This window comes from Eschrichtius robustus, chromosome 14 (assembly GCF_028021215.1).
Source record: "Eschrichtius robustus isolate mEscRob2 chromosome 14, mEscRob2.pri, whole genome shotgun sequence".
Taxonomy (NCBI): Eukaryota; Metazoa; Chordata; class Mammalia; order Artiodactyla; family Eschrichtiidae; genus Eschrichtius; species Eschrichtius robustus.
In genome coordinates, this window is record NC_090837.1 from 27952031 (window position 1) to 27973776 (window position 21746).

Genomic DNA, 21746 nt, shown 5'->3' on the forward strand with positions numbered 1-21746 from the left:
TTCGCTGACAAGCAGGGTCCCACCCAGGGCTCCCGGGCGGCAGACTAAGTGATGTTTTCTTAGGGAAGACACGAGATTAACCGCCGCTAAAGCCCCAGTACAATGCCGGGCCCTGCCCGTCGCTGTCAGCGCCATCTCTCCGCGGTGACTGACAGGTGCCGGGGGCCTCCCTCCCCGTCAGCCTCCATGTGCGGGATTAGCCTGAGCCCAGCCGACAAGCTGGATGGGGCCCTGGGAAAGCGGAACATTCGGGGGACAGGGCCTCAGCACCATCCCACTCCTGTCACCGGCCATGGCGCTGGCAGGTGGCTCTGGAACACAGCTTGCATTCCCAGGAGGCTCTGCTCCAGGAGGAAAGGCGGGGTCCTCCAGGGCGGGGTGCTGGGGGCCCCCCGCACGCTGACCCCGGCACAGCATGACTCGGAAGGGATTCCCCATGGCAAGGGGGTGACAGACGGGCGGCCACCCCGGGCGCGTCGGGGACATCATGGGCAGGGCATGCTTCCGGAAAACACCCTCTTTATTTGTGCCCTGGAAACGCCAGTGGACTCAGACATGGGCAGCCCGCGGGGGGTTTCTGCGCAAGTCGTCATCATCTGGCATGGGCGGGGGTGCGAGATGCAAGCCTGGGCCATCCCTTCAGGGTGCTCGGTGGTTGGTCCAGATGCACTGGGCAGGGGCGCGGCTCGCCCGGGCTCGGCCTTCAGCATCCTGCCTGCCGAGGATGGGGGTCAGCATGGGGTGGCCCCGCATCCCCACAGCCGCCCGCACACAGGGACTCTCGGGGGACAGAGGAGAAACCAGCCGAGGGGTGGCCCTGCCCCACCAGGTCGTGCGTAACTGTTAGAAACACCCTGAAATGATAAAGCTCATCAGAGGCAGCCCTGTCCAGGAGCTGTGGAGGAGCCAGTGCCCTGGGTGCCCCAGGAGAGGCTCTGGGCCTGGCCCACTGCCCACTGATCCTCTGCCGTGGCTTGGCCCTTCACGCCCACCTGTGGGCATCCCGTGGGCGCTCACTGCTCTGTCCATAGTCCCCCGGGGCCCTCGGGACCCCCCCAACCCAGGAAAGGCCGACGGCCAGGGGATGCCCCTCTCAGGCTGACAGGTGGAAAGTCCCCAACCACAGGCATCCCCTTGGCTGGGGTCAGGCAGGGACTTGCTTATTTCCTCCTAGATGAGGCTCAGGACAAACATCACACCCCGGGGCTTCTGGCAGCCCACTCAGCCCGGCTTTGCAAAGTCTAACAGAACCAGACTGCGGGCGGCTCTGAGCATGAGGCTGTGTCTCCACCTTCTGGACAAGAGAGAAAGGAGCTGGGTTGTTCTGAGCGGGGCAGGTGGTAGGGAGGCCCACTGAGCATTCCACACCCCGAGTCCCCAACCCCCCCGCCCCCAGGACAGGCGCTACGGGGTGACCCCGGCCTCCAAACACCGCCTGCACATGAGGAGCAGCAGCAACCCGGCCGGGGTCTGGAGTGCCCTGTGGCGGGTGGGGCCCTCTCGGCAGGTGCAGCTTCTCCTGCACCTGGAGAGCAGTTCACAGTGGCACCCTACTCCCCTTAAACATAGGACCTACCCCGCATGCGTACCTGGTTCTGAGCCTCCGCTGAGCCTGGCCGTGGGGGCAGAAGTCATGCTGAGCACCCTGGGTCTAGGGATGGCCGCTTAGCCTCAGCAGCCGGTCACGGTGGGGTCCAGGCCCGAGCGCTTGGAGATGCGCAGCTTGGCCACCTCCTCGGCACAGGTTGGGTGGATGCCCACCGTCCGCATCACCTGCTCGTAGGAGGCCCCACACCTGCACGCCGGGGACAGGGGATTCGGGGGACGAGTCAGTGCAGGGAGGCGTGTTCGAGTCCCCCCCGCCCCCATCCTCAGGTGGCAGCACACGGGGGAGAGCTGGTAAGTCACGGTCTCCTCACCGTCCCCCAGCCCTGGCCCCCATCCTCTCTTCTCCAGCTGGCAGCCAGGAACACCTGCCAACACCTATGCTGGTCCCGCCCCACCTCCCTTGGAGCAAACACCCCGAGCCTGCAACAGCCAGGCAGCCCCACCTCCGGCCCACCTCCCACCTGCCTGGCCTGGCCTCCTGCTGCCTCCAGCCCACCAGGCACAGGCCCACTCGCCCTCCTCTCTGAGTTCAGCCCCCTCCCTCTGCTTCACCCCAGCCCTCCTGCCTCTGACAGCCCCTCACCAGCTGCCTGGCCTCTTCGCACGCAGAAACCCACCCCCACCAGAGCTTCCACAGCACGGGCCCTGGGGCCCCACCATGCACAGCCTGCAGCTGGGACCGGCCCCACAGGACACGTGCCCCCCAGGCGGCCCTCCCAGCACACTTGATGCCGAGGCCCTGCTCCTGACTGCCTGGGCACTCAGCCCCCAACCCTCATTCTGAGCAGAGAAGACCCACCGTGCCCCTCAGGGCTGGCTGGGGACACGAGCCTGTTCCCCCTGGTGGCCCAGCCAGAGATGGACATGGCCACCTCTCAGGTGACCGACCGGACCCGTCCCGTTGGGCAGACCCTCTCTGAAAACATGACCACGAGTGACCCTGATGTGGCAGACTTCCGACAGCGGTGCCGCTGACTTTTGGCGGACCCCAGCCTGAGTGTCACGTAACGGCCGACATTCCTGTGGACTTACTTGATCCCCAGAGCAAATCCTTGAGTAACTTCGCCAGCATTGGGGCCAAGGAAGTGCAGGCCCAGCACCAGCTGTGGGGGCTCCCGCAGACACACCATCTGAAAGGCACACGGTCAGCAGGGGCGTGCGCGGCCGTGGGGGCTCTCTCTCATCCCGGCCAGGCCCACAGGGATGCTCACCTTTATGTAACACTGGGACGCGTCCCGTTCAGGCATCACGAACTCCAGTGGTTTATAATACGCGTGATAAACCTGGGTGACAAGACACCGATTCCTGGGTCAGCGGCTGAAGCAAAATAAGCCCCGGAGGTATTTTACAGCTCGACAGGCTGTGGGCACAGTGGTGGGGGGGGGGCGGGCGCGGAACTGCCCACTCAGCCCGCAGGTTGTGGTCTGGGGCAAGGACAAGGCTCGGCTGGCCTCAGAGGCACCCCTCTCCTCCCGGCACGGCAGCCTGCGGACAGACCCTCTCCCACCAGGCCCAAGACCCCCAAGAACTACAGCAGTGGAACGGGTGAAGACTGGCCACCCTCTGACTTGCCCCAGAGCCCGAGGCTCAGTGCAGGCACGGGCACCGCCCAGGAGCACAGCCCAGGTGGACACTGCAGAGAATGGACAGGGCGACCGCGGGCAGTGAAAGGGGGGCCCGGCCGCCCGTCTGGCCTCCCTCGGGCACCTCGGTGCTCGCCGGGCCCTCACTCAAGCCAGGAGGCGGGGCGGGCGCGGCCCCCACCGGAGCTGCTGGACAAAGGCTTTCAGCGCCTGAGAAGGGCCGATAGCGCGTTCGGGGCTGCGGCCGAGTAAAATATGAGCAGAGCCCTCACATGTGCTGCACAGCCATTATTAATTAATGCAGCTTCAGAGAATATTGTTCTAACGAAGACAGAATTGAAAAGAAAACAAACAAAGGGCATTTGGCCATTCAACATTGTGAAACATAAAACAACATCACGGAATGCCATGGACACATGTCCCAGGGCACTTGTGATGAATTGAACAAAAATAGCAAATAAAGTGCCGTTGATGGAGGGGACCGGGGCGCAGGGATGCAGGGCAGGCACTGGAGCCTGGGCACTCATTCCCAAAGGGCCCCCAGCTGCTCTGGTGGCCACGGGGGTCCGGTTTCTCCCAGCCCGCCTGCAAGCTGCCACAGCACCCACAGGCCACCAGACTACCTGGGACACACACTGTGGCCAAAGCAGACCCCAGAGAAACCCCCGTCTGATGACAAACCCCTCCCTCCAGGGTGGATGCCTGGGTCTGGGCTGTCAGAGGCCCACAAGGACCAGACTTGTGGAGGAGGCACATGGCCAGGAGGGGGCAGAAGGGCAGGGGTGGAGGCGAGCAGAGGTCGGAGGGCAGGAGGAGTCTTTCAGGTCAAGGCAGACATGCACCCCACCCCGCTGAGGTGGACCACAGCCCAAAGGCCCCCTCATTCCCGGGGCTGCCCGCCAGCACCGCCAGCCCACCACAGCCATCGTTCTGGGCCCCACACCCCGCCCTGCCAAGCTGCAGGCCCCGGGAAGCAGGACGCCAACACTCCCGCTTGCCGCGGGCCTCTGTGGGGGGTGGCCATGATGGGGTGGAGGGCCACACAGGCCTGTGTCCTGGCATCCCCCTCCCCGGGGCCCTGACTCACCTCCACACGCTCCTCTCCATGGCGAGCCACAGCCTCCTCCTCTGACAGCCCCACACAGCCATACTCCAGCGGTGTGAAGACCGTCGTGGGGACCTGGAGGGTGGGCCGGGATCAGGCACCAGAGTGAAGACCCCACTGGGGTACACCGAGAGCAGTAGTTGCAGGCCAGTCCCTGGACGGGCGACCCCCTCGCTTGTTCCCGGGCTGCACCTCACACACAGGCACACACGCACACACGCACATGCTCGCACGCACAGACACACGTGCACCCCCAGAACAAGCTGCAGCTCCCGCAGGCTGGAAGTGGCATCTGAAGAGGAGGGGCACTCACGTTGTCATAGTCCATCAGGTCTGAGGACTGACTGCAGAGCCGCTGGGCTAAGAGCCTCCCGGCCATGATAGCCGTGGGCGTCAGCTCTGGCCGCCCCTGGAAGGTGGGAGCATGGGGTTACTTCAGCTTGACCCTCGGTGGGGGTACCGCCTTCCCAGTGGGGCGTCTCCCCCAGACGCATTTTGCCTCTGCTTGTTCCCGCATGCTCCCCTCTGTCCTGCTCGGGGGAGACACCTGTGGTCACGGCCCCTTCCCTGGAAAAGGGGGTGAGCCGCTAACGAGCCCGGCCACACCGGCCACACCGCCCGTACCCACTTGTGACTTCTCTCAGGACCCCTTCTTCACGTCAGTGCCTTTGCAGAGCTGCCCCCACAACAAAGCTCAAAAGGGACCCAGCCACCATTTACCCATTCGCACTAACGGATTCGGGCTAAGACGGGCCCTGGGAGCAGCAGTGGGCTCCGACACGCAGCTTGTCTGGCACGTCAAGCCCATTACCGAGCCCAGATCGGACGCCGTTCTGTGGAGGCCTCTGCTCCAGGGTGTGTCCTGTCGGGGAGCAGGGGGTGGCACAGCCCCCGTGTCCCCACACGCGTCGGCCTGGGACCGGCCGCCAATCACCCCTGCAGCAGCAGGAAATGCAGATGTTGTTTGACATTCCAGAAATGAATGGAGATCAGCAGCGATAAAGCCGCGTAGGCAGCCCGTGCATTCCACTGGCCTGACTAACGGGGACACAGCCCACACGGCACACGAGGTCTCCCTGAACCACGGCCTCCCCTCGCCAGACCCCTGGGGGTTAACGCTTCTTGCTGCTCAGTGACCTTTCTGAGGGAGCAGGATGAGTGTTTTAAGACACAGCACTGCCCAGCTAAGCGGCCAGGTCCCCGGGGCAGCGAGCAATCGTGAAGCCTCATCCACACCAATGGGCCGACTAGGTGGCCAGATGAGCCAGCGGGGGGAGCGGCTGGAGCTCTGACGCACCCAGCGGGCTCTCCCCGCGGTCACGACACAGGGGTCTGTTTCCCACGCTGCATCTCATGAGCCAGGGTTCATGGGGGGCTCGAGGCTCAAGCGGCAGCCAACTGGCTCCCATCTGAGCACTGGCCACAGCGGGGGCGGCCCCTCCGGTACATTGGGGACACCGGGGCCAGGCTGTAGTGCAGGACAGACTGTCTCCAGATGAGCAGGCTGGCCCTTCGGGAACAAAGGGAGGCCCAGCCGTGCATGGCCTCCCCGCCCCGCCCATCTCCACATGTGTGCCAGGCTCTCTGGAAGCCCCCCACCTATCATAAGCTGCAGCAGAGGCTGGGGAGGCTGAGGGAGGGGCGGTCCCACAGCATCGATGACGACTGCCACCTTTCTGACCCCCACACTGAGCATCTCCTGACACCTGAAATAGCTCATTTGCTTGTCATCTGTGACTGTGACAGAACGTCACCTCCACGAGGGCTGGGACTTCTGTCTGTTCCTGCAGTGACCCCAGAACCCAGAAAAGTGCCTGGTGCTCAATGTGCGAAGAATGAACGTAAACTAACACCACGGTGGGTTTCACAGCACCCCCAAACTCATGTCCCCTCAGAACCTCAGGCTGTGCCCTCCTGGGAAGTCGGTGTCTTTGCAGGGGTAATTAAAGTGAGGATTGACATGAGGTCAGCCTGGATTCAGGCGGCCCTAAATCCAGGGACAGGCAGGCCCCAGAGGAGATGGTTGTGAAGATACCCGGGGCCTCAGAAGCTGGACCTGGCGAGGAGGGTCCTCCCCAGAGGAGGGAGCGCAGCCCTGACGCCTTGATCTCGGATTTTGGGCCTCCAGAGCAGGAGGGAACAAATTCTGCTGTTCTGACCACCCAGTTCGTGGCGGTTTGTGGCGGCACCGTGGAGAGGCCTGCTAGGTCTGGGGGCCCAGCCTATGATTGGGACCCTGCCCTGACTGCCCTCCTCGGGACGCGATGCACGCGTGCAGGACAGGCCGACTGATCCTGAGGCGCTGGGGCCCATAGCTGAGCAGCCCCCAGTGTTGCTGGGCCCATAAGGGGGGCCACTGACCGATGCCTCCGAAGCCAGGCTCATGGGGGTGCTGACCGCCCAAGATCAGAGGTAAACCGAGGCCAGGAGGTTGAGGCTGCTGCATGGTGTGCAAACAGACACCATCCCTCAGAGCTGACCCGTGAGGAGCTTCACGGCAGGATCTGTGGACGGTGCCCCCTTGTCCGCCCGCCCGTCCACAGAGAGGAGGAGCGTGGAGGCGGGGGTGATGCCAAGTCCTCCTGGGGCTCAGCGCAGAGCCCGTGTGAGCCACATGGTAGGGGTACGGGGTCGGGGGACGGGGTTGGGGGAGGCAGCGGCGCAGGCCGTACCTCCGCCACGTCTCCGATGGCATAGATGTGGGGGACGGAGGTGGCTTCCTGGGCGTCAACCAGGATCTTCTGAGTGTTGGGGTTGGTACGCACACCAGCCTTCTCCAAATTCAGACCTCTGGTTTCTGGAACTCGGCCTGAAGGACACAAAGAGCAAGGCTGGGAGGTTTTTGTTAGTGGTTCTGACCGAGATTCCTTGTTTTATTTAAAACCCTTCTCAGAATGTCCACTTAGAATTGGTAAGACATCAAGCACCAACAGTGCCAAGGGCCTCAAACACGCGCTCACACATGTATGTACGTATACACACACGTGTGTATACATGTGCACACACAAACACCTGCATAGAGACTCAATGAAAGGACGGAGCAGGAATGGGGAGGAAATGGGGTGGATGGAGAGTCAGCAACAAGACCCTCCTAAACACATCCTATGATACAATTTTGTTTCTTTAAATCATATACACAGTTTATACGTATACATATTCAAAAAGTAAAATTAAATGTGGAAAAAAATCCCTATAACCCATAAACAACCTAAAACAAAGGGGTCTATTGTAACAGAACACGTGGAAAGACAGACAACTCGGGAGACCCTGCGAACCCACACTGGAACTGTACCTCCGAGGGTCACGTCCCCACAAGTGCAGATGCTAACAGGTCCTACATGTCACTCAAAGAGGACGGTTCAAACTCCATAACGTCGTCAACTTTGAATTGGAAATTCATGATTTTTTAAAAATACAAGGCTCCTGGCTCTGACCACAGAAACGGTGTAGAAGCAGCAGCAACCAAGGGCGATGTGCCCCCAGCCCCAGACTGTGCTCCCTAAGCCCCTCCCCACTGAAGGGGCCGGACTCTGAGGGGCCAGGGACCCCAGGCCACATGGTGGAGTGATGGATGGGAAGGATCAGCACGGCCGCAGGCTCAGCCCGACAGGACCTTGCAGCCTCTGAAGGCATCAGCCTGAGGAGAAGTCGGAAACAGGACCCAGCCCTCAAAGACACTGGGGCCCCATCCCCTGCGTGCATTTCCCGGCAGGGGTGCCTCAGGGTCCTCACGTGGCCCCCCTGGGCTGGCCTCCGCCCCCACCAAGACACCCCTCCTGCAGCTTGTGCGAGGCAGGACGGTGCTCCACGTGGGTTTACCTCTCTCTGCCACGAGGCTGTGGCCTCGTGTCCCCACATCTGGCAGCAGCCGTTCCCCCGGCACCCGTGGCCCACGAGCTGACCCAAAGGAGGCAGACAGTGTGCACGACCTCGCCCCCCGACTCCCCGGGCAGCCCCAGCTCCAAGACCTCCAGGGCCTGCACTGCACACCCTCCCATCCTTGCAGGCAGTCAGAGCACGAACCCTGCTCTTGGGGGAGAGGCCAGGAGGGGCAGTGTCAGGCACTGCCGGCTCCGTGTGCTCACAGCCTGGGCCCCGTCACAGCTGAGCTGCCTCACCACCCTTTCTCTCCCAGTTCAGACGATGTGGCCTCGTCGAGCCAGGGTGGCAAGGGCCGCTCTTCCTGCCCGACCCCAGGGGGGCAGCGGGTGGCCCCCGTCACCGTGGCTGGGGGATCCCGACGGCAGGACACATGACTTCAAAGGCACACCTTCCACAGCTTCCACGGCTTAGGCCCCAGAGGTCGGGTGGCGGCTGGTGGAGCCCAGGGAGGGGAGCCTTAAGTCTCCAGCTGCTCTCCTGGCGGGAAGTCAAAACACAGGCTCAGCTAAGCCTGCTTCTTGAGCCGATGGCTCCGGCCTCTGCATTCGGCTCGGCCCCAGGAATCGGGGGCTGAGGGCTGGCGCCCTTCGCCGTCAGATTGGACACGGGCAGTGCAAGGCCAGGAGGGCCCCACCTTCTGACGGCACCAGTGCTGGCCCTATGGTCCTGATGGAGACCCATGAGTGCAGAGTGGGACTTGCCGCCTGCCCAGCATCCTGCCAAGGCGCCTGGGGACCCAGTGGGCACCTGGGAGGGGACTGGACTGTGCTCCCAGAGAGGAAGGAGATGGCCCCACAGGCAGGACTGGAGGGCATGGGCTTAGTGGGCGACAGTCCCTTATGCAGGGGCTCATAGCTCAGTCCTCAGGTTCCTCCCCAGGCCCCCGGGCCCTGCACCTCCCGGTGACACTCTGGGCTGGGGCTAGAGAGTCCGAGGGCAAAGCCGGCAGCACTTGGACCAGCTGCTCTGACGCCGGCCACGTTGTCCCGGGCTCTCCCCTGCACCCCTGCCTGGCTGGTCACAGGAGGTCAAGAGTGCTTCCTCCTGTGCCTGTGGTAACCATGGTAACTACACACCTTGCAGATGCCAGCAAACCATATCCCAGATCCCGAAGGAAATAAAGATAAATTTGAAAGTAGTAACAGGAGACGGTAACATATGCTGGAGTTAGGTGGCCTCTGCAGTCCATTTTGAAGCCAGGATTTTTTAGGACGCTCTGTGTACGTGAACTTGGAAAGTATGTGGGATGTGTGAGCCAGGCCACTGGTAAAAAGAATAAATGGATGGTTGATGGGGGGTGGGGGGCAGTACAGTGAAGGACAGGCCGCATGCAGCAGGCACTCCACTGACGCTTCCAGAATGAACAGTGAAGGGAGGGGCTGGAGCAGGCGAAGCCCCAGGGGCAGCCGCGGGCACCTCAGGGCTTGGAAGCTGGGCCTTACGGATGAGGCCTGGGGTGGGCAAGCCCTGGACAGGGGTCACACGGGGAGGGACAGGCCCACGCCCTCTGCCGCGCTGCCCCCTCGTGCTCAGAGCAGGGGGTCATGCCCTCCCTTTCAGCTCAGGCCCAGAGCCCCAGAGGAAGATGGAAAACGGCTGTGGGGTCCGGGGGGCTACCCAGTGGCTGGTCGCTCGGATGCCAGCTCAGGCCCAGGCTGGGCTTACATGGCAACGGTCACGTCGTCCTCCGACCGCCTCCCTTGCACCCTGTGTGCAGGTAGTGCTCCTCCCACGATTGGTGGAGGCCCGTCCCGGTCACCCTGCACGTCACGGTCACACACTGCCCTGTCCGGCACGCGGGCTGCCTGCTCCTCGCCCTGCACGGGGTTGGTGGGCCCCCAGGATGAGGATGGCATCCTCAGGGGGGCTTCGGGGCACAGGCAGGGCTGCCCCCTCCTCAGTGGCAGTGGGCTCTGCTCATTTGCAGGGCAGTGGAGGGGGGACTGTGAGGACTGAATTTGCACTTCTTTGACTACTAGTAAAATTCGGTGTTTTTTTGGCCACATGTTAAATTAGCTGTGTCTCCTCTTGAGAATGTCCGATCCTGCCCTTTTCATTCATTTATACGCATCCTCGTGATTCTCTTGCCTTGTAAGAGTTTCTTCCTTAAAACCCGCGTGACTCGCCGCCGTGCTTACTACAAATGATGAGAGCACTAGAAGCCCACGTATGAGCAGACACCCAGCTTCCTCCTTCGAGGTGATGTCCACACACCCTGCCCTTGGAGCTGCCCCTTGCCTGCTGGGCAGAGTCCCTTGGGGGGACTGTGTGAGCCCGGTGCCTCGAAGCTGGGATGGCCCTCCCTCCCAGCGCAGACTGCCCAGGACACCCAGGGCAGCGTTGCGCCCGAGAGCTCTCGGTGCGACCGGGCCAGTCCAGCCTCCTCTGGTCGCACTGGGAGAACCACCAGCTGCTGGTCATGGCTACCTGCTCTGCGGCACACGGGGACGCAGACAACCAGACACAAGTCCTCTCACGTGCCCCTTGCCTCCCGTTACAGGAAGAAGGGCGTTCCCTCCAATTTCACGCCTCCTTGGAGCACACTTCCCGACGAGCAGGGGGATCGTGTAGCGAGGGAAGATTTAAGTGCCGGCAGGAGTGTGAAAGGTGAGCACGGGCTGTGGTCAGACAGACCGCAGCAAGGGTGCACAGGCAGCCTGCAAGGTGCCGGGAGGCAGGGACCCACCCTGGGTGACCCTCCCAGGGGGCACAGGCAGGCCACTGTGGAGTCCCCACCTAAGAGAACATAGCCACACAGGGGTCTCCCGCAGCCACAGCAAGACGCGGTCCCAGGGAACAGGCCTGGTAGCCTTGGCCCGAGGCTGGCCCAACCAGGTTGCATCCGCGCTCAGACTACCAGCTCCTCCCCAACCTCCAAGAGGCAGCCCTGGACGGAGAAGGGGCCCCGGCTGCAGGCATCCTGGGCACCTTGGGCCCCCATCACTGTGTCCTCAGGCCCGAGGGCTTCAGTGTGGTCGTTGGGTGCAGCTGGGAAGCTGGCCTCCAGTCCTGAGCCAGGTCTCACGAGCTCCCTTTCCCCACGTTTGAGGCTCAAACATGACACAGGTAAACGGCAATGGCTTTTTGCTAAGACAAAGCCTGAAGAAGAGGAGATGGCTTCAGGGACTGACTCCCCCTGCCTTGTCTCGAGGCAGGCACTCTGGACTCCGTAACAGCGGCCACCTGGGTGGGCTCTTCCAACTTGGGCAGGGCTCCTGTGGCCCAGGGATGGACGTGCCAGAGCCTTCATCCTTCCCTGGAGGCTGGAGATGCTGAGGAGCCTGGGACCGTTTCAGCTCCTGGTTTTTCCGAGGCCATGGTGCTCCAGCCATTCTTTAAAACAAGAGGAAGCTACACGGAAGCTGAGGGTTCCTGCTCGGAGGTGTCCACTCAGGGCCAGCCAGTCCTGCTCCCGCCCCCGCTCCACAGCCAGGCTCCAGGCCACAAGTGGTTAACTGTGCGGGTGAACACGAGCCTGCGGCAGGCGGGCTGACTGTCTTCACTCAGCACCGTAATCGGCACATCTGCAGACAGGAAATCCTCCTCCTGCGAGTTCCCAGCCTGTTATCTAAGACACCTGGTGTGGGTGGGTGATTCACAGACAAACAATGAGCCGGCCCCCTGCACAGCAATTAACTGCTTTAGCTGCTAATGTGTTTAATCCACCACGTGGAGATCAAGGCTGCACCGAGGAAGAGGCTGGCAGACTGCAGGGCCCACGTCCCATCCCCGCGTCTGTGAGCCTCGTCAGCTGTGGCCAAGGCCGTCCACGTGGACCGTCCACAGGGCACGAGGCGCATCTTTCCCTTTTCATTTTTAACACGTCAAGTCCAGCCGGTGTGGATGCAGCACTGGCGTCTGGGCAGACCTATGGTCTGCGAGCTCTTTGCCTCCCCAGCCATGCCGCCCAGGTGATTGTATTTTGACCTCCAGGATCACCCTTTGTTGCAAGTAGAAATAACGCTTGGTTCAAGGCTTACCTGGTAAATGGGCAGAGAACACTCCCAGTTGTTAAACTGGGAAATGGTTCCTGAATGTTTACAAAACCCGGCGGGAGCAGTGGCCCCGCCAGCACTTGCCCGTGCAGACCCAGGAGGCGTGCCAGGAACCCGCCACCACAGCGCCGCCTCGGAAAGCAAGGTCAGAGGCCAAGGACTGTGAAAAGCTTCCACCCCCAGCATCAATCACGCCCGGCAGACTGTCTGGGGGATGCTCTTTTTGAAAATACAGAAAACAAAACTCCCAGTTGGGGAGGGCTCCCGGGGCCTTGCCTGCCGCCCACCAGGGTCGTCTGGACGCTGGGAGGACCCTGAGACTTTCCGAGCGCCCGGCTCCTCACCCTCTGGCTGCCGCCAGCAGCGTGCGCTCAGCTGATGGCATCTAGGTGCAAGCCCGCGCCTCAGTACAAAGGCACTGGGGACCAAGCGGGAGGATGGGGTGCAAGTGGGAGGGGGAACCAGCCACCTCGTCAGTTAGAACGGATTTTAAATTAATAACCATCAGTTTACATTTCTGGGTCTGAGTAGCGTTCATCAAAATAAACCTACATAAAATTTACTTTTACAATTTGGTCAAGAACATTTCCTCTGGTAATTTAGCGGATCTTGGTCAAGAGGTAGTAAGTTCACTCTGGGGCATTTCAGATCTTTGCTTTGTTCCTCAGAAGTGAATCGCTGACTCCTCCGGAGTTTATTTCATTTTCTGATTTCCCACTACTCTGAGCATCTCAGCTTCTCAGAAGTGCGCTGCTGCCCGGGCCCACCTCCGGGGACGCGGGGGCCTGGGCAGCTGGGGTGGACAAACGCTGGGGGACAGGCCCTCTGAGGGCTCAGCACACTCGCCGAGTGCTGTAGAGCCGGACAACAAGTCTGACGGCCACACGGACTCAGAGCCCAGGCCCAGACGGGGGACGAGTGACCGGGCTCAGCACGAAGAGACCCACGGGCTGGAAACACGGGAGAACGAAGACACTGACCGTCCCTACGTTTAAAATGCAAGCTGACAGATCAGGAAAAAGGGTCCCAAGCCCACGGGCCGCAGGCACCAAGGCAGGTGCATGTCCCGGCAGGTGAGCCCACACGCCCTCGGAAGCAGGACCCGCAGCCCCTCTGTGGGGAGCACCTCGCGGCGCCTGCACTCCCTGCTCCACCCTCAAAGCCCATTCCTCTCCAGGCTGACCGTCCCGGCCCTGGCAGGGGCCCCCCACATCCACTCTCCCCTTCTTCGTGGGGGCAGCCGGGTGCAGGGAGGGCCCAGCCTGGGAGGGAGTGTGCCCGACAAGGTCACCAACAAGCCATTTCTGCGTGGCCACGCTTGCTCGGCCTTCACCCCCCCAAACAGGTGGACCCATGCCTCTCGGGGAACAGGAGGCAGGGTGGCGGCCAGCCCACGCCTGCTGGGAAAGGCCCGGGGCCTCTGCCCTATCACTAGACGCTGCCTTTGCAAATCTGCAAAGTGTGACTTCTGGCAAGGCCGGAAGGACACCCACTCCCAACACAAGATGACCCACAGAGCCGAAGGCGGCCAAGTGGACGCGTCAGAAGCAACGAGAAGCTGGCTAGAAGCTACACGTCTCCATTACGTTCGCATCTCCATTACATTCACGTATTAACAGCAGCTGGCTTCTGCGTGCCACTGTCCACAGCAGCATTTTCCAAGACACCCAGAAGACAGAAGCAACCCAAGTGTCCACCGGCAAATGCCCGGATGAGCCTAGTGTGCCATATGCAGCACTGCCCACCTTCACAGGCTACGACACAGACGACCTCCAGGACACAACGCCAGTGAACTAAGTCAGACACAAAAAGGGAAACACTGTAGGGTCCCACTCACTTGAGGGACCTGGTCATCAGAGTCACAGAGACAGAAAGTAGGAGGGTGGGGGCCAGGGGCTGGGAGGGGGTGGGGGGTTATCTGATGGGGACAGAGTTTCCATTTGGGACGATGAAAAGTTCTTGAGATGGAGGGTGGTGTGTGAATGTACTTAATGTCACTGAACTGAGCACTTAAAAATGGTTAAGATAGTAAATTTTATGTTACTCACACGTTAAAACAGTTAAAAAAAGGTAAAAACTCTGTTATCGTTTGTATGTTATAAACAGCTATCTTGAAGCTATGGTGGAAAACAAGTCTAATTTACTGAAAAAACACATCTACACCAAGGTTTAAAGTTAGTAGGAAATGTACGCGAGGCCTCGATAAACCGCCCGTAGGACCAACTAGTCTCCCCGACGAAAACCCAGCTGCCTGCGACCCACCATCCACAGCTCTTCCTTGGTTTTCATTTCCAGAACGAGGAGCGCTGGGGAAGAAAGACCAGGAGAGCACAGTGTGTTCGGACGGAGGAGGAGCGAGGCTGCTCAGGGCCGCCCTATGGCCTTTATCCACCCCCCCACCCCAGAGCCAGTAGGGTGACGGGCGCCGGGAGTGGCGAGAAGGGGGCCAAGATGCCCAATGGAGGGGAAGGCGGCACGCCTTGTCCCCCGAGTGTGCGTAGGAGCACCTGGTCCCGCACCTGGTCCCTGAGTGCGCGCAGGAGCACGTGGTCCCACACCTTGTCCCCAGAGTGCACGCACAATCACATGGTCCCTCGCCTGGTCCCCCAAGTGCGCACAGGAGCATGGGGTCCTGAGCATCCTTACCTACAGCCCACAGGACGGTGTCAAAGGTGCCTGTGTCCTTCTTGTCGGAGGCGAGGTCCACCCAGGTGACCTGGAGCCGCCTGTCTGAGAGCCTCTCCACCCTCAAGGGGTTGCAGCCTCTCAGGATTCGGGTGCCGTGAACCACCATGTGCTCTGTGACCAAGGAAGCCATTTGCTGCAAAGCACAAGAGGACACGCCTTGAGGACCGGGCAGCAGTGGGAGTGTCACTGCTGAGGCCTGTGGAGAGGACCTGGGCCTACAGCCTGAAAAGGCCCAGGGCCCCAGGGGAGCCTGTCCAAAGGAAGAGGTCAGGGCCCCACACCTTCTTCCAGGACGCCTCACACAGGCTGCCCCGCTCCGAGTGCCCTGCTTTCCACGGAGCTGAGGGCCAAGCCGGGAGAGCCTCTGGCGCCCCGAACCCCTCCAAATCTGAGGACCGAAGCCCCTCGGTTAGGGTGCATGTGACCTCTGGACTCTCTTTAGATGTTAGTTAACTGAGTCTTCACTGAAATGGCAGAGACGCACCCCTTCTCCCGGGCTCTGCCTGCCTGGACCCCTGGCTGGGGTTAGCAGCGGGGGAGCTAGGAGTGGAGGTGGGCACCTCCGCTTCTCACCAAGAACTGCTAGGGGAGGTGGCATGGCATAAGGAGGCGCTGCAGGGGGTTCCTCCCTCTCAGCCCAGGCAGCTGTGCCCCCAGGGCCACGGTGGGGGCTCGAACAAGCCATCAGGAGAAAATACAAGTCAATGTTTAACTCCCCTGACTCAGGGGCCACCCCAGCATGAGGAGCCTTGTCTGTCCCCTAGAACAGGTGGGCAGGCCACAAGGCCTCACCTGGAGCCTGCTCTCCCCCCGCTCCCCCGACTCCAGCCTGGTGACCCCACTGTCTCCGCGTGCCAACCACATGCAGATTCTCCCTCTCCTGCTACCATGACCACCCGCCAACCCGGCTCTCCAGCTCAGCCTCATCGGCCCCCTTCTCCACGTCCCTGCGGACCTCTGCCTCTCGGGCCCCATCTCCGCCTGTGTCCAGCATGAGGCTCGAGGCCTTCCCTGGACGTGTGTCCCCGTGGCAGGTGCTCGGGCGTGTGCACTGAGCAGGTGACAGGACCGAGGGGTGCATTGCCCCAGAGCTGTGCAATGGACAGTGCCAATCTCTGCAGGGCACCGGGAGCCTGGTGTCTTGACAATGACAACCCAGACCTGGATTTTAGAGTGACATCTCCTCGGAGGGTTTTTGGTTTAAAAAAAACTCCACGTGCTCATTATGTGGGCACGTCCGCCGTCAGGGAGAGAGTCTGTGCCCCAGGGCCGGTGCTGCCCTGCGTGGTGGACGGGGAGGTGGCGAGGCTGCAGTGGCCTGGCTCAGCATCACGTCTTTCCAGTCCATGGTGGCCGGGCCACCATCTCCCGTGACGGTCACCCAGGGTCTCGCCAGCTGCCGCCTGCTCCCTGTCCATGCTGCCCTTGGATAGCGGAGCTCCTCGGACCTCAGGTGGCTCTGCGAGGAAGCCAGGACAGCACTTCTGCCCACACACACCGGCCGCTTACTATTGGGTGACCTGACCTCACGGCCCGTGATCTGGCCAGCATGCCCACGGTGTCCCTCTGGTCCCTGCCACGCTCCCCACGTGCTGACCCTTGCTGCAATACGCTGGCAGGTGTTTATTTTGCCAACAATCTCCTCATTCGACTCAAGGGCCAGTTTGTAAAGACTGAGACCTCGGGCTTCCCTGGTGGTGCAGTGGTTGAGAATCTGCCTCCCAATGCAGGGGACACGGGTTCGAGCCCTGGTCTGGGAAGATCCCACATGCCGCGGAGCAACTAGGCCCGTGAGCCACAATTACTGAGCCTGCCCATCTGGAGCCTGTGCCCCGCAACAAGAGAGGCCGCGATAATGAGAGGCCCGCACACCGCGATGAAGAGGGGCCCCCACTTGCCACAACTAGAGAAAGCCCTCGCACAGAAACGAAGACCCAACACAGCCATAAATAAATAAATAAATAATTTAAAAAAAAAAAAAAAAAAGACTGAGACCTCGCTCCCAGCCCACACCTGCACCTGCCCAGGTGGGCCACAGGTGGAGGGGACACCGGCCCGGCATTACCTGGTCGAAGGCCCGTAGAGGGACACTGCGTATCATGACAGTGGCATCCAGGCCGAGCCCAGTGAGGAAGCCAGCGCACTCCAGGGCCACGTCTGCCAGAGCAGGCTAAGGAACACTAACGGGAGCTAGGCAGCAAGACCGCCGGTGCCCCCGCCAGCAGCCCCCATCTCCACCAGTCCCCAGCAGCCCAGAAGAGTCTCCAACACTGGCCGCAGAGACACCCTCCCCACCGCCCCCATCTCTCAAACGCACGTCCAGGGCAAGGTGGAGACTCCCTTCAGCACCCACAGGCCAGGCAGGTTCTGTCTCCACGGGGCCTCTGTCCAGACTCCCTGGAGGTTAACCAAGGGGCCTGTGTGGTGAAGGACAGGAGACGTGCCCAGACCTCAGTGCCTCCATCTCCCTGCAGACACGCCCTCCACCCTCCCTGGTGTTACTACTCCCTCTTAAGGAACCGGCCTGAGTGGGGCTGCTCTCCAGGGAGGACCGTCTGCTTCACGGCTGTGTCCAGCTGCCCAGCCAGCGAGTGGCTCAGGAAGAGCCTCCAGGAAGCCCCAGCCTCAAAGGTCAACCTCAAATTGTCCCTCGAGCACAGGTCATCCGCCCTGAGTGGGCCTGTAAGTGCCTGTAAGTGCCTGGTTCCAGGTGGCAGAGGGCAAGCCCCATGGGAGAGAGTGCGGCAAAGGGGGGAGGCGGGCCTGGGGCCCAAGCTTCCACTCTCAGGATGGTGAACACAGCTGTCTATCTGTCTGTCACCTGCACGCAGCAAAGGATACAGCTGGCCCCAACCACCAACCTGTAAGAGAGATGGACAGAGAGAGAGAAATTGAGTCTCACACGTGGCCGCCATGATGCACACAGCCGTCCCTGGTGGGGCTCTGAGGGGGACGGGGCCCTGCAGCCTTCATGCAGGGCGCCTGTCAGCTGACATGTCACTATTGTGGAGTCCCTGCGGCTAACTGTTCAAACAGGCAGTCCCAATGTACAAAACCCACTTCCCAGAGCTCCAGCTGTAAATGACAAACAGAGCTGCTGGTTTGGGAAATTGCCTGGTGGCGAAGGAATGAGTGGCCAGGGACAAAACAGCACGTCCCGGGGATGAGCCTGGAGGCGGGACAAACATGGACGAAGCCCAGTCAGAAGAAGCAGGAGGCTTTTCCTTCTCTCCTAAGGAAAGTTCTGCCTTGGGTTCCTCTGGACCTCCTGCAGCCAGGCTGGAAACAGACGGGGAGGCGCCAGACGTGGGGCAGCTCCTGGACGCCCTGTCTGTGGGCAGAACACTCTGGGACCACGGGGCCCAGGCAGACGGCCCACCCCATGCCCACCCAGCCCTACTGCACACAGGCCTGTGGCTGGGAGAGTCAGCTCCCCGAGCAAGGGCAGCCAGGGAGTGGGACACAGGACGCTGGGACCCAGCAGATCCTCTCCTGTTATTCAGCTGCACACACCCTGCATGCATACATGTGCACACACACACACACTTGCACACGTGTACACATGAACAGAACTGAACACAGAGTGGAGACTCCCAGCCCGGGCGGCGTGTGGGTGGGCTTGTCAGATCACCCCTCAGCCTTTGAATGAGAGGAGGTGATGCAAGGATGGATAAGCAAATGTCAGCTCTGATCCCAGCAGGTACTAATGATATAATTCCATTTCAAACAGCAGCACACCTCTGGGAATACTGCTGCCGGTGCCCTGCGGGAAGCAACTGGCACATGGCTTCCTCTCAGGAGCTGGGACAGGACCGTGCTGGCATCCTGTGCAGGGTGAGTGGGGAGAGCTCGGCATGTGAGGCACACACACATAGGTACAATGCACATGTCTGCGCGTGGGTACACTCAACGTTACACAACCTGCCCTCCCTGAGTCTTGACGTGTATGGGGAAGGGGACAAACCTTTCTTTAAAATATGAAACTACGAGTTACTTAAAATGCAAACAGGCTTTAGCTGCTTTGAACATCCTGCCCCAACACAAGGACCAATGAAGAGCATCCGTGTGGACCTCATGGTGCCCTGTGCTCCCACTCAGGGTGGCCATGGCCTGGGCAACCGTGCCATGCAGGTGCCGGGGAGCCCACTGCCCGCCTGCTGGGCTGTCCTGCTCGTCTGAGCCTTCCTGTCTCCATAGAGCAGACCCTCTTGGCGGGGGGTGGCTGCAGCCTGAAGCCCGCAGCCCAGCTCCAGGCAACGCAGCAACATGGTCTCCTGATTTTGGCAAAAGCGTTTTGTTCCTGCAGCCCCGGGCACCTCCCCAAGCCCTGCAGGGAGCAGGGTAGGGAGGCGGGGTGGGCCCCCCACTCCTACCTCAAGGTCATGGTACCCCCAGCCCCAGGCTACTGGCTCCGAGCCGCCAACAGAGGGCACATCTGGGGTACAGGCGCCAGCCAGGCCGGGCCTCAGTGGGCGTCCTTGACCAAGCATGGGCGGCTGAAACCTCACAGCGGGCAGGCATCCACTGGCCCTGATGGTCACCTTGGGCCTCATCTTGTCTCCAAGAGGAAAGACGGTCAACAGTGTTGGTTTTCACTCCACCCTGCCCCACCTAGGAGACCCCAGCCTGGGTGGGGCTGAAGCTGGTGCCAAGGCAAAGTGCCCAGGGCAGGCCCTGCTGGCAAAGGGAGGACCTGGGGAGGCGGGGCCTCTGAGGACTGGACACATGGCCTCACACTGCAGCAGGACACCCCACGGGGGCTCCACCTGCACCCAGAGCCCCGCTCAGCTGTGTGTGTGTTCGGGGAGCCCCCCTGTGTGCCCTTCGGTGCTGCAAACACTGTACTCCAAGGTGTAACTGCAGTGGGATTAGCCTGATCACAGGGCTGGCTCTCTCCTTAAAGTCTGAAGGGGGAGGAAGCAGAAACAAAGCCTTCCTTCAGGGCTTGGAGCCCCAGCTTAAAGAGCTCTCCACCTGCCTCTTGAGTCTGAAGGCCCCGATCCGCTCCCCGGGGGTGCACCCACACAGCGTGGGGGCCCTGCAGCTGTCCTGCCAGCACAGGAAATGCTGGGGCCACGGAGCTCGGGGCCCCCAGGAGCAGCTGGACACAGGATATCCAGAGAGCACCAAGACTCTCAGGGGCAAAGGCAGGTGGGGCAACCGCAGAGGCTGAGGGCCGGATCTCCAGGCCTGAGCTGCTGGCCACCCAGCCTCATGCAGACGCCCCTGAAGGACGGTCCAGCCGCGGCGCCCACGGGCCCTTGGGAGCCGGCCAGTGGAGGCTCCACCGCTACAGGCCGAGGCCAGGCACGCTGGGCACCCTCGGCCGCCGGCTGGCCTCCTGGCCGGGGCCAAGTGGGAAGGTCCCGCCCGGCTTCAGGAGGCCTCCAGGGCTGGGGGCAGCCCTCGGGTCCATATTCATTTCAGCTCCATTTTAAAGGCGAGTTAAAATAAACACGGGGAATATTTATAAGGCAAATAAATCTGGCAGAAACAGCCCCTCGGAGTGTGAGCAGAGGCCCCCCCAGCCCAGCCCAAGCTGATAAAATACAGAAATGCTACTGTAGACCCTCGGGCTTATTTTGACTGCGGGCAGGAATGTAAGGAGTAAACACTGACTCCCGTATCACACTGTTACAACTTGCATCCACAGCTCCGCACAAAAGCTGCGTTTCACAGAAGCATCGTACAGGGATATATCTCCAGCTTAATTTTTAAAAAAACCATTTCCTCACATAAATCATGCTCAGAACGGAACGGGTGACTGATACATTGCAAACACTTTTTTCCTTAAACAATAACATACCTAGATTCCTTCTAAACGAAAGAGCTTTTTTAAAAAAGTCTTCTAAACGTTTTTTTTTCTGAAGAAAATAAACACTTTCCTGACCCCAATATCTGGGGCTGTCTTCCCGGCCGCGCAGGCCACTGCCCCAGCACGTGGTCACTGGGGGCAGCTGCGCGGGGCCCTTGCGCCCGGGCCTCCTTCCAGCCTGTGCGGCCTCTCCGCGCACCAGCCTCCGGTGAGCAGAGGGCAGTGAGAGCCGCCAGACACCGGCCCCTCCTGGAGGTGGACTTAGCTCTCAAAATGTAACGGGGAAATAGCAAACGAGAGAAAATAAAACACACAGGAACTAATTTAACAAAAGACCAGGATTCAGAAACTGCTGGCCTTCGGTGATGGGCGGAGATTACCAGGCCACACGGGCGGCCTCAGCCAGGCCAGAAGCACCAAGCGGGGAGCCAGTGTCCAGGCGGCTGCAGGTTGAAGGCCATCGGCACCACGGTCTCCACAGTCCACCTCGGAGAGGCTGGCAAAGTGCCTCAGTGACCCAGAGAAATCAATGCGCAAGAAAACAACGCAGGTCTGAAGACCACGCTGGGCACTTGAGCAGCGGTAGGGACCCCGAATCAGGGCCAGAGCAGGACTGGGCTCCGCCTGGAGGAGCTTCCAGGCTTGTGGGAGGGGCTGGTGGTGGACGCATGGGACCCTGTCTCTGCCGCAGATGTGCTGCAGACGCCCCAAGGCCCTGGGACCCACAGGAAATCCAGGGCTTTTGTCAAAAACGATCTTGGGGGGGAAAGGCCCTCCTGAACATGCAGTAAATCTAACAGCCATTAAGTGTAAAAGAGCCTAAGCTACACTTAAAAAAAAAAAGACCAAAACATTTGTATGTTACATGAGTTAAAAGGACAAGCTGAGAAAATCTGCAATTGTAAACAACACGGGATCTCAGCCCTGACAGCAAACCTTCGGGAAGATAAGAAAGAGAAAAGCCAGAGAGCAGGCCCAGGAGCGAGCAACCCCCATTCACAGCCACACACACTCACACTCACACTCACAGATACAGACACACGCTCACTCACAGACACACACTCACGACT

General features: G+C 60.9%; 1 protein-coding gene across 3 annotated transcripts in view; it reads right to left on the bottom strand.

Moving 5' to 3' along the window:
• Window positions 1-502: 502 nt before the first annotated feature.
• The window catches only part of TXNRD2 (thioredoxin reductase 2), a 34557-nt gene continuing 13313 nt past the window's right edge, over window positions 503-21746 (bottom strand). Inside the window, exons 9-18 of one of the 3 annotated variants that reach the window (XM_068562268.1) lie at window positions 17703-17722; window positions 16927-17018; window positions 14820-14994; window positions 6969-7105; window positions 4610-4705; window positions 4279-4371; window positions 2820-2891; window positions 2641-2738; window positions 1590-1795; window positions 503-711 (exon numbers count right to left, since the gene is read on the bottom strand). In XM_068562268.1, coding sequence (XP_068418369.1) covers window positions 1672-1795; window positions 2641-2738; window positions 2820-2891; window positions 4279-4371; window positions 4610-4705; window positions 6969-7105; window positions 14820-14994; window positions 16927-17018; window positions 17703-17722 — 907 coding nt within the window. In that variant the 3' untranslated portion in view covers window positions 503-711; window positions 1590-1671. Of the gene's footprint in view, window positions 855-1589; window positions 1796-2640; window positions 2739-2819; window positions 2892-4278; window positions 4372-4609; window positions 4706-6968; window positions 7106-14819; window positions 14995-16926; window positions 17019-17702; window positions 17723-21746 lie in introns of all 3 variants that reach the window. The other 2 variants (XM_068562266.1, XM_068562267.1) reach the window with 2 other exon arrangements.